This window comes from Helianthus annuus, chromosome 3, assembly GCF_002127325.2.
Source record: "Helianthus annuus cultivar XRQ/B chromosome 3, HanXRQr2.0-SUNRISE, whole genome shotgun sequence".
Taxonomy (NCBI): Eukaryota; Viridiplantae; Streptophyta; class Magnoliopsida; order Asterales; family Asteraceae; genus Helianthus; species Helianthus annuus.
In genome coordinates this window covers 171,149,017-171,168,398 of record NC_035435.2, presented here as the reverse complement: position 1 = coordinate 171,168,398, position 19,382 = coordinate 171,149,017, and the positions used below count along the sequence as shown (strand labels likewise).

The 19,382-nt window shown below is 35.9% G+C and overlaps 3 protein-coding genes and 1 long non-coding RNA gene across 5 annotated transcripts; 3 read left to right on the top strand and 1 right to left on the bottom strand.

Annotated features, from left to right (window-relative positions):
- The first annotated feature begins 741 nt into the window (after positions 1-741).
- On the top strand, positions 742-3,508 carry LOC110896096 (uncharacterized GPI-anchored protein At1g61900). Its single transcript, XM_022143531.2, has 3 exons — positions 742-961; positions 2,041-2,199; positions 2,816-3,508. Exons 1-3 carry the CDS (start codon positions 898-900, stop codon positions 3,451-3,453), a joined length of 861 nt encoding a protein of 286 aa, XP_021999223.1. The 5' UTR covers positions 742-897; the 3' UTR covers positions 3,454-3,508.
- A 209-nt stretch (positions 3,509-3,717) lies between these two features.
- LOC110893613 (pentatricopeptide repeat-containing protein At1g62670, mitochondrial-like) lies at positions 3,718-5,440 on the top strand. Its single transcript, XM_022140708.2, has one exon. It carries the CDS (start codon positions 3,720-3,722, stop codon positions 5,388-5,390), a length of 1,671 nt encoding a protein of 556 aa, XP_021996400.1. The 5' UTR covers positions 3,718-3,719; the 3' UTR covers positions 5,391-5,440.
- Positions 5,441-9,955: 4,515 nt separating this feature from the next.
- LOC110896095 (putative pentatricopeptide repeat-containing protein At1g12700, mitochondrial) lies at positions 9,956-11,956 on the top strand. The gene has a single exon (XM_022143530.2). The coding sequence runs from the start codon at positions 9,956-9,958 to the stop codon at positions 11,762-11,764; it is 1,809 nt and encodes a 602-aa protein (XP_021999222.1). The 3' UTR covers positions 11,765-11,956.
- A 1,845-nt stretch (positions 11,957-13,801) lies between these two features.
- LOC110896094 lies at positions 13,802-18,382 on the bottom strand. 2 transcript variants are annotated; one of them, XR_002567634.2, is made up of 5 exons: positions 18,043-18,382; positions 17,237-17,305; positions 16,343-16,544; positions 14,890-15,006; positions 13,802-14,125 (listed from the first exon to the last, which is right to left on the bottom strand). It is a non-coding gene; the product is annotated as an uncharacterized LOC110896094 (long non-coding RNA). The 2 variants fall into 2 exon arrangements; XR_002567635.2 differs by lacking the exon at positions 14,890-15,006 and having other exon boundaries at positions 18,043-18,375.
- Positions 18,383-19,382: the final 1,000 nt, after the last annotated feature.

Here is a 19,382-nt window from a genome sequence, read left to right as displayed (position 1 = left end):
TCAAAAGCTAACTAAATAATAAAACGTAGACCCCTATTTATACTAGAAACTAAAAATCGTAGAGATAAACATGAATAAACAAAATAAATAAAAGATACGATAACTAATAAAAGACTCGATAATTAAGGAATAAAATATTATCCAAATCTTCGGGTAATCTTCAACCGGGATCCCATTCCAGACCGGGTTCACCCGCATCATAAAACCATAGCTCTGATACCACCTGATGCAGTTTCGCGTGCAATCAAATGGCTCAAGAACAATTGATAATCAATGACGATAAAAAGAACCAAAAAGGTTGAAGAACATTGTTCTTTTTACTAATAATCAAATCAAAAGCTAACTAAATAATAAAACCTAGACCCCTATTTATACTAGAAACTAAAAATTTTTAGAGATAAACATGAATAAACAAAATAAATAAAAGATACGATAACTAATAAAAGACTCGATAATTAAGGAATAAAATATTATCCAAATCTTCGGGTAATCTTCTACCGGGATCCCATTCCAGACCGGGTTCACCCGCATCACAATTGGTTTGCGTTGAAAGAACTCCTTAAGCCGTGTCAGTGAACGGTACCAGCTCGTGGAGAGGTGTCAGTCGGCTAGTATTGAAATAACGGCGTGGTCCTAGCTATTTTAGTGATTTTCCAAAATAACAAACATATATTTCATCTACACACTATATATTTTTGTGGGGCTCTTGGCATATAAATAAATAGACAGCTGCAACCAAACTACTTGCTTGCTCTATATATTCCCGTTTCATCACCGCCTTCTTTTTCTCAACAAAATTATGACAATCTTTCTTTAAATTCACTCATTTATTATTTTGCAAATTTGTTACAATAAATTCATATTTCTTGAAGGGCGACAATAACCAACCCATCAAGCATGAGGGAAAGTGAAGCTCAGAAGCTCAATTTCATGCTCATTTTCTCACGTGTACTGATTTTCTGTAAGTTTTAGCAAATACCCGTCTTAATTTGTCACTCTATTTGCTTGATTTCATGGTTTTTCTCAGTTGGGTATTTATAAAACCTAAAAAGTTTGGATCTTTTCTTCAGGGTTTAGCTATTTGTTGATTCTGTGTGTTGGATTGATGGGTTTCTTTGTTTATGTAACATGGGTTTGAGAATGTGATTTATATTGTTTTTGTAGGAGAATGTGTTTGAGCTGTTAATGGTAGTTGATTGGATGCTTTAAGATTTAAGGGGTTTGCTTAGATTTGTTTGTTGTTGAAGCTTATTTGATTTTAGGGTTTTGAGTGCATTTTTGACTTTTTTATAGTCAAACCTAGTGAGTGTCAACTACAGAGGTTAAGAATGAAAATTGTTACAAATGTAACATATCGAAATGTTACAGAATCCCAGTTATGTATGTCAGTTATTGAACCTATTCACATGGTTTATGTTGTAGACCTGGGTCGTCGTTTTAGTTTAGATGCCATGATGATCCGCTTACAAAGTCCACATAGAGATAATATGGGTTGTGATCGCAGACCATGTAAATGCAACATGCTATGGTTGATGTCCAGTCCTAACCGAAGTGGTGAATATGTAGCTTCCAGTTTTGAATCACAGCCCTATGGTTGATTTGGTGATGTTTTCTGTATCCAAATTCCAAACTAGTCGTAGCCTATCCCGTTGCATTTGAACCGAAAAATACCAACAAGTTGTGTGGTCGCTGTTAACACTTATATCTATATCGTGTGGTGGATGCTATCCTAGAGAATGGATTAAAAAATAATGTCAACACATCCTCATGGTTCCTTTTGTTCTCATGAAATGCAAAGTGTTCGACTGACTATTAGTTAAATGTCTTAAATGATATACTTTAAAGTTGAAAGTAATAATCTTTAATATGTATAGTGGAAGCCCATTGTGCCACAAACGCACGTCACTCTGTTTCGTAGAGTGTTTTGACTGACTATTAGTCAAATATCTAATATACCCACTGGCATATAAATATAGCTTGAAAACATGCCATGAACGGAAATTTTTTGTATATTTTATTGACACACAAGCGTTTGGACAGGTTTCAATGGCTCCCAATGCAGCTCACTGCATAACTCCCTAATATTTGATCAAAGAGCGGATAACTTGTTGCCCGAGACCGGAAATCCTGAACCCCTATATCCTCTTCTTGGACCGTCTCCCTTCACAATCACAAATAACACCGCCCCAAAGTTATCAGGTTCGTTTCACACACCCTCTTTATCTTGTTTAGTGGTGGCATACTTAATGGGCATATTGGTGTACATAATATAAACCTTTTGTAAATAACTAATAGAGTTAATTGCCATTTTAGTCCCTGAGGTTTGGCCCAAAATGTCACTTTAGTCCAAATAGTTCTTTTTTCTTCCCTGGGTTCCCGACGTTTCCATTTTTGGTCATTTTCGTCCATTTCGTTAACTCCGTCAAAAATCTCAGTTAAGTCGGGGGTAATTTGGTCAGCTCACTAAAATAGTTTGGTATTTGCCATTTTCATCCAAAAATCTTTTTACCCCTTTATACATATAAATAACAAATAATTATACATACATAATGTTATTTCTTTAGAAAAACATACACACACATATTTTTAAAAATCTATTTGGACTAAAATGGCAATTTACTCTAACTAATATGATTGTAAAAAGTATACTATCTCAACAATAACTGATTTTCAACTAAATGTAATCTATAAGGTTTTACGCATTATAATACCGTTTGGGTGACTTTTGACCGTAATAAAACATGACCAGAAGCAACCCAGTTAAAAAAAATAATGAATAGCATTTTGTTTAAATATATATTTTTTTTTAATCCAGGCCTCTGTACGCTAGACTTCGATGCGATAGATACCATGATGAGCATTACTGCAACTGATTGTTTCACGGTATTTGCACCGTACCTTGCCAATGTAGTATGCTGTCCACAACTTGAAGCAACTCTCGTGATACTCATTGGTCAATCCAGTAAAAAAACCAAAACACTTTCGCTAAACTCGACTCACGCTAAACACTGTCTTTCTGACTTTGACCAAATTCTCACGAGTCAAGGTGCGGATAACACTTTGCAGCAGATTTGTTCCGTTGGTCCGTCAAACCTAACCGAAGCTTCTTGCCCAGTAAAAGATGTTGACGGGTTTGAAAAAATGGTCAACACTTCTAAGATTCTTGCTAGTTGTGGGAAGATTGATCTTGTTAATGAGTGTTGTCGGGAGACGTGTCAAAATGCTATATCGGAAGCTGCCAAGGATCTTGCGTCTGTTTCTAATGAATTTGATGCAATGGGGATACGACGTATGTCGGATATCTCGACTCGGGTGATTAACGATTGCAAAAGTATTGTTTTGAGATGGTTAGCAAGTAAACTTGAACCGTTACGTGACAAAGAAGCCCTTAGAGGTTTAGCTAATTGCAATGTTAATAAAGGTGAGCCAATCATGCTTCATTTGATCTTTTAAATCATTTAAAGATTTGCTTTGAAATACCCATTACTTTCTACGTCCAAAAAGGAAACACCTTTGCCAGTATATTTCAAGGTTTCTTTCCCATTTTGCCCTTGCTTTCGTCGTGCATTCAATTTACACATTTTATAGTATCATTTACGATCTTTTTTGTGGAAATGTCATATGGAATATATATCCATTTGTTTCATAACAAAATCCAACATTTGATAGTTAGGTTGAACTTGAAGCATCAACTCCTTTTTCCTCACGAATCGACGATCATGAATCTCACAAATTCTCTTCTTATCAAATTCAGAGGTAATTCAATCACCACATCCTTCCTTCTTCACTCTAATTTCTCCACAAATCGATCCATGCTTCATAAAATCACCAACTTGAATCATGCACTCAACCTGTTCGATGAAATGTCACAGAGACGCCCTCTTCCATCTGTTGTTCTGTTTAATCAGTTGTTGACCGCTGTTACTAAAATCAAACATTTTTCTACCTCTCTTCATCTTTTCAACCAAATGTGTTCCCTTGGTGTCCCTGTTAATGAATTTTCTATGAGCATTGCAATCAAGTGTTGTTGTCAGTTGAATCGCACCAACGACGGTTTTGCAGTCCTAGGAAGCTGCTTTAGGCGAGCTATTCCACCCAATGTGTACATATATAGTGCACTCTTAGATGGACTCGTCCTTGAAGATAAGATTCTTGAAGCAGAGATGTTATTCAAGAAGCTCGTCAAACAAAAACTTTGTGAACCTAATGTTGTTATGTACAGCACAATGATTAAAGGGCTTTGCAAGTTCGGTAATAACGTTACAGCAGTTGCTTTGCTCAGGCTAATGGAACAAAAAAACTGCAAGCCTAGTATTGTTACATATAGCACCATCATTGATAGTCTTTGCAAGGATAAAATGATGGATGATGCTTTGAAGCTCTTAAAAGAAATGGTATCTGACAAAGGTATTCTACCAAACGTCATCACCTACAACTCTTTAATCTGTGGTCTCTGTAAGTTAGGTCGTTGGAATGAGGCCTCAAAGCTGCTAAAAGAAATGGAGGATGAGAACATTTCTCCAGATGTGCAAACCTTTACTGCATTAGTTGATGCATTTTGCAAGGAAGGTAAAGTAGAAGAAGCTGAGGCTGTTATCAACATCATGATTGAGAGAGGTGAGGTTCCTAATGTTGTTACTTACAGTAGTTTATTGAATGGGTATTGCAAGAATCGGAATATAGAAGAGGCTATGCAAATGTTTCGTGAAATGGCTGGGAAAGGTTTAAATCCCAATGTAGTCACTTACAACACCATGTTACAAGGATTGTTTAAGGTTGGGCGGTGTGTAGCTGCACGCAAACTCTTCGATGAGATGCATGCACAAGGACAAATTCCAGACCAAAACACGTATCGAATAGTTTTAGAGGGTCTTTGCAACAGCCGTCAAGTAGAAGAGGCACTCTCTTTGTTCCAGTTAATGGGTGATAGCAAGCTTAATTCTGATATTGTTGTGTACACTATCCTCATTGACGGGGCAGGAAAATGTGGGAAATTTCACATTGCAAGGAATCTTTTCCATGGCCTAAGCGTTAAAGGTTTGAAACCTGATGTCAGGACATATAATGTGATGATTGGTGGTTTTTGTCGGGAAGGTCTATTGGGGGAAGCAAAGTTGTTGTTTCTTAAAATGGAAGAGAGTGGCTGCCTACCAAATAATGTTACTTACCGTGTTTTTGTCCAAGGATGTTTAAAGAACAAGCACTATGATGATGTAGAGATGCTTTTACAGGAAATGGATGGTAGAGGTTACTCACTTGATGCTTCGACTTTATCATGGTTAATACATCATATCGCAGCTGGTTTACTAGATAGAAGTATGCTTAAGCTGTTAGGTAAGCTTGTGCCAAAAGAATTATTGAACAATCCTAGCTTGTGCGACTGGGAGTGAAACTGAGATAGTAATTGTGGGATGAGAAATGAAGATAATAACTTACAAAATGTAGAAAGCAGGAAATACCTACCAAATTCCATTCCATTCCATTTGGTCTTCTTGTGTCTAGTTGTTCATATATGCTTGGCGTAACCTTTTGGCTATAATGTTGAAGCATGTGCAACATCCATGACGTTGTTTTAGGCTGCTGGTTCACGTGTGCATCACATGCACATTGGATTGTCTATTGTTTTCCCTATTCTAGCATGTGTTTTATTTGTGTTATTCTTTTCAAGTAATGGGTCAGTTAGTTCCGCTATTTTAGGTAGTGGAGTAGTGGCTTTGTGGGTCTCTTTGACTGGTTATTTAAAGTTGTTATGTTTCTGCATTTTTCGAGTTGTAATCGTTGCCATTGTTTTAATCAGAAAATTGGCATTCAGCCACAAGTGTGTTTGTGAGTTGTGAGTTTTTGCTTTGATTTAATTCACTTTGTTTATCAAGTGGTAGATGTCGGACCTGCAATTGATCGGTGGAGTGAAGAAATTGAATAACCAGAATTACAAGACCTGGCTACGTATCTTTCTTCATATTTGCAGGGGCAAGATCTATGGAAAATGGTGCAAGGAAACGACACCGTGCAACCCCCGAGAGAGACTCAGGATGGAGCTCTATGGAAGTGGAAAGTCAAGGCCGGGAAAGCAATGCTCATCTTGAAGACAACAGTGGAAGAAGAACTCCTTGAACACATCAAGGATGCAACGAATCCTAAAACCACGTGGGATACTTTAGCTGAAGTCCTGTCGAAGAAAAACGATGCCCGTCTTCAGTTGTTAGAAAACGAGCTGTTTAGTGTTGAGTATAACCCAAAAGAATATTTCAATTTCTCGGTATTTTAATAAGGTTAAAACCTTGTGTAGAGAAATCGATGATCTTTATCGGGAGTCAGTGATTGGAGACGCAAGGATGAAACGCATCATCATTCACGGGTTGAAACCGGAGTACCGGAGTTATGTTGCTGCGGTACAGGGGTGGCCTACTCAGCCGTCGGTAGGTGAATTTGAGAACCTGTTGGCTAGCCAGGAGGCTTTGGCAAAACAGTTGGTAAACCTGACCGTTGAAACTTCTCCAAAATTTGAAGACAAAGCCTTGTTTGCAGCAAACAGCAAAGGAAGGTAGAACCAAGGTCAAGGCAATAGATACCGGAATTCACATCGGTACAATGACAAGTCGAAGCAATCTGATCAAGGTGAAAAGAAGACAGCTGAGTATGAACCGGGTGAATCGGAAGCCCCGTGTTAGTGGAAAGAGATTTCCATTTAAGTGCCATCGTTGCGCATTGTTCACGTCCATTTGCGCTAACGACCACCCTTTACTCATTGCAATGGCTAACAACACTCGAACCGTTGTTAACTTAGCCACGGGGCTGAATGTCTCTTCATAGTTAACACCATACTCTTGGGAAAAACCACAAGCCTAGCTTTGAACCTTTCCACGGACCCATCGGCTTCTGTTTGAGCTTGTATACCCATTTGCAACTTACAGGTTTCACACCATCAGGTTTTGGGACCAACTCCCAAGTTTCATTCCGATGTAAGGCTTCCATTTCCTCCTGCATTGCTAGGTACCATTGTTGTTTCAAACAAGCTTCTTCGAACGAACTAGGTTCTGCCCAAACATCTTCAACAATGGCAACATTAGCATATCTTGTATTAGGTTTACGTACCCGTTGAGATCGCCTTGGACTGGGGCTGACTTGGCTATCAGGTTCACTGTTTGTAGTTTGTACTAGCTTGCCTTTCACTATTTTGACCTGTTGATTCACCTTCAACATACAAATCATCTTTAGTAAATCATAGAGTAATTTCTGAATTTTCAAGGTCTTTCTTAAGTTGTTCACTATCAGGCTACACTTGCTTCTCAGGAGACCACCACGAAGATTGCACATCATATAATACACGTTTTGGGTTTTTTTTTTCTTAATTTTATTTACTATAAATTTCAAATACCCCGAAGCAATTTTTTAATATATAAAAAACAGATTAACAATTCTAATAACAATCGTAAATTAGACTGCCACCACTTGCGAAATTCTTCGAGTCCAAGCATCAAACAATACACATAAGTATTCAAGAATTAAAACATTTGTATATATATGGGGAGTGTTATTGTCGAAACAAAAGCCAAAACAGAGCCGACCAATCAAATTATTGCCACTTAGCGTTGAACCGAATCGGCTCAAATATAGCATATATCTTTTTATGTTTCTTTCTTTCGGTAACCAGATCGGTGCTATCGCAATCGTTATCTATCTTCGTTTTATAGTTTCGATTGATGTAAAACACATGGTGATATCCTTATAAGGTATTGCATGACTTTATTTTCTTAGATATTTACTTTCGGTTACCGAGTAACAGTACTTTAGCGATACCTCAATGAAACAAACCAATACTAACAGAATTCTCACCACATAACGCCTAAATTTTTTATCGGTTAACATTACTATATATAACATTTAAGGTAGATTCTTAGAAAAAGTAGACAAAAATAACCCATATTTTGAAAGTTAATTACAAAAATGCCATACAAGGTTCTATGGTTACAAGTAGAGATAGGTAAAAGGCGGGGGTCCACCATTGTAGCTTTGGTGTCTTTTATTTTGACCACCAAACTTTGTTTTTCTTTTACTTAAGAGTAAATAACAACCGGTGTCGTTTACGTTTGTATTAAATTATAACCGGTGTCCTTTAACTAAAGAAATTACAGGCTCTGTTCTTTATGTTACTAATTTTTAACATGTTATGTCCTTTAGCCCTAACCTAGTTAAATTTTTTTGGCTAAGTCTTACCATGTGCCTCTAACATGAGGGCAACATGGTCATTTCATCTCAATTTAACATGAATTTCAATTCCTCCCTTACATCTCATAACATCTCATTGTTCATATTATTATATATATCAAATGACAACACCACCTTGCTACAGTGGTGTTTTCTTTTTTTTCCTTTTATTCTTTTTTTTGTCTTTTTCTTTCTTTTTTTCTTCTTTTTGTGGTTTTCTTTTTCTTTTTTACTTTTACCCTTTAATTTTCAGCATTGACTCTTACGACCCATTAACTTTCTAAATACTTTTTAATCGAATTTTACGTCTTTATTTTTATTTACGTGTCGATATAAAGTTAAGTTGATTTACATTTCGACATGATTTTTTATGTATTTATTTACGATTTTGCCTCCAGTATAAAATTCGTTTTAATATTTTGTTTTCTTTTTCTTTCTTTTGTTTTTGTGGTTTTTTTTTTCTTTTTTACTTTTACCCTTTAATTTTCAGCATTGACTCTTACAACCCCTTAACTTCCTAAATACTTTTTAATCGAGTTTTATGTCTTTATTTTTATTTACGTGTCGATACAAACTTAAGTTGATTTACATCGATATGATTTTTTTTGTGTTTATTTATGATTTTGCCCCCGGTATAAAATTCGTTTTAATATTTTTTTTTACAAGACTATGCTAGTGTTTTGTTTTAATTGGTTGGCTCAATTTAATTTTTATTCGCCATGCCAAGCGGTAGTTTTTACATTGTTTTAGTTTTTTTAGCAAAAGTATGGTAGTATTTTGTTTTACTTTGTTTAGTCAATGTAATTTTTTTAGATCATGTTATGAGTAGTATGTACAAGTAACTAAAACACAAACGTACATGCTATGAGAAAGAAATATTCGGCTTAATGCCCCGTAACGCGGGCGGGCAAAACCTAGTTCCTCTAAAAAACCATCGCTATTAGCTCTCTCAAAACTTCTTCGATAAAAAACCTACATAAAAAATGAACGTGAATCAAACCTTGTAATGGGTGCCTTCTACATACGACAAGCACCAGAACAAAACTACATCGATGAAATTTATGGTAAGCTTCCAACATTATCTTAGCTTTATCTATTAATCCCATCGTAGTTTTCATAAGAAGTTGTTTGCATTTGAGCCGACCATTCTAATGGTCAGTTCTTTTGATTGTTTTATAAGACTTCATTATTTAAATATTTTATTTTGATTTTATAATTCCAGTTCCAAACCATGCATTATATTTTTGTTTGGATTAACTGTAAAAAGGAGCAATCGACTAAAAAGTGGAGGGGATAAAAGAGATTTATTTATTTCATTTTTCCTATAAAATTGAGATGAAAAGACCATGTTGCCCTCACGTGAGAGGGACATAGCAAGACTTAACCAGAAAAACTTAACTAGGTTAGGCTAAATGACATAAAATGTTAAAAACCGATAAGATAAATGACAGAGCCTGAAATTTCTTTAGTTAAAGGATATCGGTTGTAATTTACTCTTTACATAAAAAAATTGTTTCACTTCCACTAAGTTTTAAAGTTGTCACTTTTTATCTAATTTTTTAAAAATTTTATATTGGTCATGGTAAACTTAGTACTTCGCATAGGTTTACGAGATCTTGCCGCAACGCGCAGGGTTAAAAAGTTTCGGAAATGGGGTAGTTGAAAACAGTTCTAACGTTGGTGTTCATTTATTTACCGAAACAAATAAAGAACCCATTCTATAGGCTAGAATCTCAAACATTTGACGATGATGAATCGCACAAATTCTGTTCTTCATGCTTTTATTAAATTCAGAGGTAATTCTATTACCATCTCCCCTTTCTCATCTTTCCAGTTCGGTTTACAATACGGTACTCACTCGCATGGTTCTTCTGTGATTGATAAAATTACCAACTTGAATGATGCACTCAACTTGTTCGATGTAATGTCACAGAGACGCCCTTTGCCATCTATTGTTATGTTCACTCAGTTGTTGAATGTTGTTACTAAAATGAAACATTTTCCCTCTTCTCTTCATCTTTTCAACCAAATGTGTTCCCTTGGTCTCCCTGTTAATGAATATTCTATGAGCATTGCAATCAAGTGTTGTTGTCAGTTGTATCGCACCAACGACGGGTTTGCAGTCCTAGGAAGCTGCTTTAGGCGAGCTATTCCACCCAACGTCTTCATATTTAATGCACTCTTAGACGGACTCGTCCTTGAAGATAAGATTCTTGAAGCAGAGAATCTATTCAAGAAGCTTATTAAACAAAAACTTTGTGAACCTGATGTAGTTACTTACAACACAATGATTAAAGGGCTTTGCAAGTTCGGTAATAACGTTACAGCACTTGCTTTGCTCAGGCTAATGGAACAAACAAACTGCAAGCCTGATATTTTTACATATAACACCATCATTGATAGTCTTTTCAAGGATAAAATGATAGATGACGCTTTCAAGCTCTTTAAAGAAATGGTATCTGACAAAGGTATTCTACCAAACGTCATCACCTACAACTCTTTAATTTGTGGTCTTTGTAAATTAGGTCGTTGGGATGAGGCCTCAAAGATGCTAAAAGAAATGGAGGATGAGAACATTTCTCCGGATGTGCAAACCTTTAATGTATTAGTTGATGCTTTTTGCAAGGAAGGTAAAGTAGAAGAAGCTGAGGCTGTTATCAACATCATGGTTGAGAGAGATAAGGTTCCAGACATAGTGACGTACAGTTCACTTATTGATGGTTACTGTCTTCGAGGTGAAATGATCAAAGCAAGGGAGATTTTTGATTCAATGACACTTAGAGGTCTCGTTCCTAATGTTGTTACTTACAGTAGTTTATTGAATGGGTATTGCAAGAATCGGAATATAGAAGAGGCTATGCAAATGTTTCGTCAAATGACCGGACAAGGTTTAAAACCCAATGTGGTCACTTACAACACCATGTTACAAGGATTGTTTCAGGTTGGGCGTTGTGTAGATGCACGCAAACTCTTCAATGAGATGCATGCACAAGGCCTAATTCCAGACCAATGCACTTATCGAATAATTGTAGACGGTCTTTGCAACAACCATCTAGTAGAAGATGCGCTCTCTTTGTTCCAGTTAATGGGTGATAGCAAGCTTAATTCTGATATTGTTGTGTACACTATCCTCATTGATGGGGCAGGAAAATGTGGGAAATTTCACATTGCAAGGAATCTTTTCCATGGCCTAAGCGTTAAAGGTTTGAAACCTGATGTCAGGACATATAATGTGATGATTGGTGGTTTTTGTCGCGAAGGTCTATTGGGGGAAGCAAAGTTGTTGTTTCTTAAAATGGAAGAGAGTGGCTACCCACCAAATAATGTTACTTACCGTGTTTTTCTCCAAGGATGTCTAAAGAACCAGCACTATGATGATGTGGAGATGCTTTTACAGGAAATGGATGATAGAGGTTACTCACTTGATGCTTCGACTTTATCGTTATTTATAGATGATATCGCAGCTGGTTTACTAGATAGAAGTATGCTTAAGCTGTTAGGTAAGCTTGTGCCAAAAGAATTAATAGACGACCCTAGCTTGTGCGACTGGGAGTGAAACTTGAATAGTTATTTGGAAATCTCTACCAAATTCGATTTGGTCTTCATGTGTTTGGTTCACATTTGATTTCATGTGTTTGGTCTTTAGACATTGTCCATTTAATGAATTCACAACGCTTAGGCATTTGTGTTTGTTGTATTTTAATGATATTTTGCTAATATATGAAAGCTAGCTGCAAGATCTTCTTTATGTTTTAGTTTTTGTTTCTTGATACATGTTTCTCAGTTTATCAATTATATATGCGAGTTCCATTTTTATGTAACAATGTGGATATCATAGCTTGATCATAATTCAAACTAGGATTGCTAGTCTGTAAGTATTGGCTTCTGCAATAGGGTGATATTTTTTTAATTCAATCGGTTAGCATTCCTTGAAACCTCGGATTATCTCACGAATGAATAAGGGATTTATAATAATTCCAATTTTTTTTTCTGAATATTTGAATTCAGAAGTTTCGAGCTCTCTATTTGAACTGTTTGTTTTGATGTTTATAAACAAGTCGTACCTTGATACCATATGTCGTTGATATATCTGGTGTTATCGACATATTCCGACGTATCCTCATATCGATCCATGTTTGAAAAAGATACCAACTTGAATGATGACATGAATCTGTTCCATGAAATGTCACACAGACGACCTTTGCCATCTGTTGTCAAATTCACTCAGTTGTTGAATGCTGTTACTAAAATGAAACATTTTACTTATGCACTTGATCTTTTCAACCAAATGTGTTCCCTTGGTGTCCCTCTTGATAAATACCCCATGATCATTGCAATCAAGTGTTGCTGTCAGTTGTATCGCACCAAAGACGGTTTTGCACTCCTAGGTTGTTGCTTTAGGCGAGCTATTGCACCTGATGTCTACATATTTAGTGCACTCTCTTAGATGGACTCATAATCGATCCATAGGCATTGTAGATTTTATTAGCAATCCAAATCTTTATGTAGTATCAGAACACCTGCAAGATGTGATGATCAAATATGATATATAATTATGGGTCATTTTTTCAGTCAGGTCAACATGGGTAGGGTTGGCCTCTTGTTCAGTTGGGTTGTTGGACAAGGACTTTTTTTCTTGTTAATACTATAAAATTTCTGTAAATTATTAAGGCATTAGTTATGATTACAATAAATAATAATATTGTTATAAAAAATAAATCTTCAAATAAAAACAGTTTTAAAGAATGAAGGAGGAACGAATCCAGTAGATATTTAAGAGGTTCTAAGATTCGTTCCTCCTTAATTATTTTGAGTTAGGAGATCATTAGTGCAAAGGGCTAAATACACTCACAAACGTACACTACTAGAAAACTACCTACTTTGTGACAGCCAAATTTGTAGCAAATTTGTAGGAAATTGGTCTTTCCTACAGATTTGCTACAAAAAGTCTCGTGCAAAATAAGCTTGTCGAAAATGATGTTAGCTACAAAATTATGACAAAATTTCACACAAATTTTCGACAAAAATTTATTGTCGCAAAAGTTGTTACAAAATACCTACAAACCGGTTTTTTATGTTTTTCCTACAATTCTTCCACAGTTATGCCTATTTTTGTATTTATTGTATGATATTTTACTTTTAAGATTAATAACACTAATGAGAAAAATTATCCATAATTACGAATAATTATGTTTATTTTGCAACAAAATTCCTACAAAATTATAGAACTTTCTCTTCACAGTTTGCTACAAATTTTCTACAAATAAAAAATATATTTTTTAAGGTTGTGACAAATTTCCTACAACTTAAAAAATGTTTTTTTTTTGTTTTGTGACAAAATTCCTACAAACCAAAAAACAAAATTTAAAGGTTAAAGACAAAATTGCTACAAACCAAAAAAACAAAATTTAAAGGTTCGACAAAATTCCTACAAACCAAAAAAAAAATTGAAGGTTGCCACAAATTTCCTACAACTCAGAAAAAAATCCTGCACTGTTTGCTACAGATTTGTGACAAACTGTAACAAATTAAAGAAACTAAAAACCATTTTTTATGAAAAAAAATACAGCAAAACTACTATTATATTCCAAAAAAATTGCAGCAAAATTTTAAAATCTTCCAAAAATATTAAAGCAACATTCTGAAACATTCCAAACATTGTAGAAATTCTAAAACATTCCAAAACGCACAAAAAATCCAAATTACAAGCATTCAAAACTAATCCGAACTCTAACATTTCAATACTTAACAAGACCAGAGTTTTTACTTATTTCCGATGTTTTTCAGCTTTTCTTCCATAGTTTTTTGCCATGCAGCTTGATCGGCCCGCTCTTTTTCGCGCTCTTGTTGAAATTGTTCGAAACGGGACTCTATGTTTTCAGCTTTTCTTCCATAGTTATATTTGTATGTGTTTCACCTGCAAATATAAAGCAAGAATTATTCGTCAATCTCACTTAAAGGGTGTAACCAACATTTGAGGACCGGAACCGGTCTCCTTGTTGGTCCACTAGTTGCAACGGCCAAACCAGATGTAAGATGTAAAAAACAGATGACGTCAAAATATTAAATAAATAATTATGGTAAAATGTGAAGAATTTAATCAATTTCTGGTTAAATCCCACAGTTCAACCAGCCAGTGACACTACCATTTCGATGGGCGGGTCCAATCTGGTTTTAAAAACACTAGTGTAAATGAGTTTAAACAGGTTTTTTTTCAAGTAAATGATGATGCACTAATGGTCAGAATAATAACACTACAGACTCTGAACATTCATCACTTTGCCTCAATCTGGTTTTCAAAACACTGGTGTAAATGAGTTTAAACAGGTTTTTTTTTGAAGTAAATTATGATGCACTGTACTTATGGTCAGAATAATAACACTACAGACTCTGAACATTCATCACTTTGCACAATTTTTTTTCTCGTATGTAAAATGTTGAATGCTACTCGTCTAATACATGATGCATAGAGGTCTCAAGCTGTTATAGTAACAACTTGCTTTCATTTTATATACAATTAAATGCTTAAATTGGAACACAACAGCAGCATAATAAAACAATACAAGATGACTTGGAATTAATTTTGAGAGATGGGTTTTATGCTATCTGCAAGTATTCCATTTTAAAAAGCACCACATATTGAGACTCAATGCATACTTGGATTAAAAAGACAATACACACCTGTACCATATGTCCTTGAAGATCAACGAAATATCTTCCAAGCTTATTATCATACACGTTACAATTCCCTATAAGAACCAAAAGTGGCCCATAATTGTCTCCTACATTAGTATCTTCCTATACAAACACACACACATAAAGATGATTAGGTGCTTATAACTAAGGATAGGGGTGCTAAACGGGTCGTGTTAGCAGGTAGGCGGGTTTAACCCGACCCGAACCCAAAAACCATATCATACATATGAACGTGGACACGAATCGAAGTTTTGTGGGTTGACCAGAACACGACCTGTTCAACCCGAATTTTTTTTTTCTGAAGTTAATATATTAAAATTAAGAGTAAATTACGTTTTTGGCCCCTGTGGTTATATCACTTTTACTATATTAGCCCAAAATAAGAATTTTTAACATATCTGCCCCCATGGTCTCTATAACTAACCATTTTGGCCCCTAAGTCTAGAGATCATGGGGGCCAAAATGGTTAGTTATGGAGACGGGGCTAAAATGGTTAGACTTAGGGGCCAAAATGGTTAGTTATAGAGACCATGGGGGCAGATATGTTAAAAATTCTTATTTTGGGCTAATATAGTAAAAGTGATATAACCATAGGGGCCAAAAACGTAATTTACTCTAAAATTAAAATTTACTTAAAAAACACAAATTATATTAAATTATAAAATCTTATGCTAATTTCTCTTTTTAAGTTATAATTATGGCATAAAATACACACCTCATCTAATTTATGACATACAATAAGTTGTAAAAGATTAAAATATAATATAAATGTGTTAAACGGGTCAACCCGCCAACCTGATCGGGTTGACCCAAACCCGACCCGTTAACCTAAACAGGTTCGCGGGTTCAACCTAGACTAAACCTAAACCCGCAAATTTCGTGTTCGGTTCGTGTCGTGTTTTCGGGTCGTGTCCGAAATTCACACCCCTAGCTAAGGATAGTTAGGTAAAGACTGAAACTGAAACCCGAATCCTGAACCGACAAAAGATTGAAACTGATTGGTGGTGCTAATAAAATAATGAGCCACCATCTTAAGGGTCAACTAGTACAGTTGCTCCTCAAGGCTAATGCTGTATGGGTTTAGTCAAACATAGTCAAACATAAATATGAATAGCAGTGTTATAATTTCTAGTCATTGGAAAACAACAAATACTCGTTTCAGCCTTCTTTAATGGTGTTTTAGATCCGTTGAGAACTGATGTGCTAACTTCCATATATAATCACTACTTGTTGAAACTTTATATGTTTGGTTAGGTTATTCAGCAAGGAATAGGGTTTATTCAATTACAAATATCAGTTAGGTTATGTGTACCAAAATTCACAATCTCAAATTCATAATAGTTATACCCTAACAGCAACAAAAAAACTTAAATAAAGTTCACATTTTCACAAGTTAGAGACTTAGGGTTTACGAAATTAGGATCGATGGTAAACTTACCACCGTCTAGAACGCAGCTGTCGTAATCCACCGTCTGGAACGCAGCCGCCGACTTGAGGATATATCGTCGCCGTCGCCTACTCCTTTACACTGGAATCAAACCTCCGGTCACCGCCATTATAGCCATAAGCACGCCACCCCCGTTGTCCCATATGAAGACCCTAATGTCTCAGTCACCTCTGACCACATCTCCAACTTCAACCTACACATGTGGCCAAACATATTAACTAAGAAGATAATTAGTGACGATATGGAACAAAAGCTTTATATGATGATATATATAATGAAGACATTCATGTACCTCAATGAGTTTATATTTACAATATCTTACTTTATACAGTCACCAAACAGATTTTGTAACAATACTGCTACACCAAAGCATTTGTCTTGGTAAGAGAAGTAAAGTCATTGCACGCTCGCATTTCTCTATCGAGAGAGCTTACGACAATAGTCCCTGGAGACTATGACTCAGATAAAAAAATACTCTTTTGGTTAAGGGGACGACACCCTGGTACAATTTTACTTTAAAATTATTTACAACCTAAAGTCATTGGGTCTCGCGGGAAATACACTAAAGAGAACACCAACCCAAAAAATATTTACAGCAGCAAAACACTTTTTTAGATTGCAGTCCTATCACAAATACCATCACAACATCAAACTAATAGCAGCAACAACGCATTCAAACATCGAATTAGTAACCACCAGCACCCAACTAGAAGAGCCAATACCCGGGCCAAATGACATACGAGTGTAAGACATAACAATACCATTTCAATATAAAGACAACCAACACCATATATGTTTACAAACAAACAAAAAGTGCACCACAATATTCAGAAAATTTAAGCAATCAAACAGATTCCATGCAAAAGTTGAATAAAAAAAGAGCACCTGGCTAGGAGGTTCTCCTAATCTATTTGAATAAGCTCCCACTCCAGCAGTTCTTGCAGCCTCTCCAGCCTAATAAGAATCAAAATTATCAAATTTTTAACCGACTGTATTCTGTTAGTGACAATAGTATATTCGCGCTCTGTTTCATTTCAAGCAGGAGTCGTCTAATCAGCTTCAAAGCATATGGAAATCACTATGTTTCGTGGCCCGTTGTATCCACTTTCTATATTTGTTTCAACTATTTATTAGTACAACTAAGTGTGAAACTAGGTTGTCAAAAATAAACAGGGATACACACTCTTCCTAATAAAAAACTAATGACATGACGGTAAACAAAGCCTGAACCCCTCTCATTCTGCAATTAACAATTATACCCTGAATTACCCTGTTAACCTAAATTAGAACTGCAACTTCATACCCCTACAATGATTAGTCTTTTTTTAACATCAAAACCTAGCCGATTTTATTCCACCAACAAAGGCTCTACCTAGCAAGAAACTTGGCAAAACCAAAACACCAAAACACCAAAACACCAAACAGAGAATTCGATACACCACAGAAACCAACAGAGGGACTAAACAAATCAAATAAAAATACAACAAAATGTTGCAGCTTAACCAAATCCAAGACCTGAGAACGAGATTAGTCTATTTAACTTTTATTTTCTTCAAACAAATATGTTTATGTGTCTTCCTCTTTCAAGTCAAGCTATTCTAGGGTTTCGTTGTTAGTTAAAAAACGACACTAATCTACTCAAATAATCAACACATTCACTGAAACTACAAAGAATTTTGGAAAGCACGTACCGTTTTCGGAGTGGCGTCGGAGATTAAGGCGGATGGAGTGCGGCGGAGACTTAGGATTTCAACAAGTAGAGATTGATGATAAACTTACCACCGTTTGGAACGCAGCCGCCGGAATCCACCGTCTGGAACGCAGCCGTCGCCGTCGTCGTCGCCTACTCCTTTATTGGGTTGTTTGCTGTTCAATTTCCATGCTCTGATATTAGGGCTGGGATTTCGTGAGCAGCGGGAAAGGGAAAACGAGCGAAGGTATAAGCGGGAATTTTTCATTAATGGGCTTAAAAAGTGGGTCATATCCAAAAATCTGATCTAAAAGGTGGGTGATCCAATGGTTGGGGAATGATCCAATCTATACCTATAATAAAAGAAACCAATTGACGGGCACGTGTTAATACGAGAGACACGTGTTAATACGAGAGACATCTATTTTTTAGTTTTCTTGCCATATATTTATGTTTATTTTTATCTTAAAAATTACAAATTTTAAAATAATTATCAAGTTATCCCATATTTTAAGTCGACATTTATCTATAACTATTTTTCTATATTTATATTTATCTTCTAATATAATCTGTATACTTATCTTTAGTTTATTATTTTGCGATTAAATTGCACAAAACATCCTTTATGTTTCTTCAAACTTGCAGGTTCCAGCCTTAATGTTTAAAACTTGCTAAAAACATCCTTTAAGTTTATTTTTGTTGCTGGTTTAATCCTTTATGACTAACCAAGTTAATTATCTCAGTTTATTTCCCTCACATGCCTAACATGTGAGGATCCCACTATCGTTTGATGGCCGACATCAATTGACTCGCAAAATGGAATGGGGATGTGGTGCAAACGTAAAACTACCTGAAACCCAAGCAAAATTGCCTCTGTTTTCACTGGAGATGTAGTCCAAACACAATTGGATCTCTTAAATTTATGGGGCCATTTAGACGGAGCAAGCCCCTTTTCATTCTGAGCTATCAACATCCACTCGGAGCAAGCCCCTTTTCATTCTGACTGCAACCATAACCCCAAATCCAGCCATCATCACCTACCTCCTTCGCCGCCCCAAATCCATCTGCTCCCATCATCATTACCTACCTCCTTACATCCAACACCCTTCCGTATCGCCTGCTGTGTATCCTAAACCACCAATTTCATATTTAATTGCTACTAAACCCTAATAAATCAAAGAATTTCATTTTTCAAGTATAACTGCAAAGGGAACCCTTCTAAAACCCACCACCGCCGAAATCCACAACCTCACAAAACTAGATCGGAACTCAGAGATATTGTCGGAGATGATGAGACACATGGATAGGGGTGGTTGTCGAAGACAAAGAAATATAGATATG

Bases quoted from the DNA above. Each gene is read 5' to 3' on its own strand.
- LOC110896096 (XM_022143531.2), top strand. From the start codon at position 898: ATGAGGGAAAGTGAAGCTCAGAAGCTCAATTTCATGCTCATTTTCTCA. The intron at 962-2,040 runs GTAAGTTTTAGC...GCGTTTGGACAG, and splicing joins CTCACGTGTACTGATTTTCT to GTTTCAATGGCTCCCAATGC. The intron at 2,200-2,815 runs GTTCGTTTCACA...TTTTTAATCCAG, and splicing joins CACCGCCCCAAAGTTATCAG to GCCTCTGTACGCTAGACTTC.
- LOC110893613 (XM_022140708.2), top strand. From the start codon at position 3,720: ATGAATCTCACAAATTCTCTTCTTATCAAATTCAGAGGTAATTCAATC.
- LOC110896095 (XM_022143530.2), top strand. From the start codon at position 9,956: ATGATGAATCGCACAAATTCTGTTCTTCATGCTTTTATTAAATTCAGA.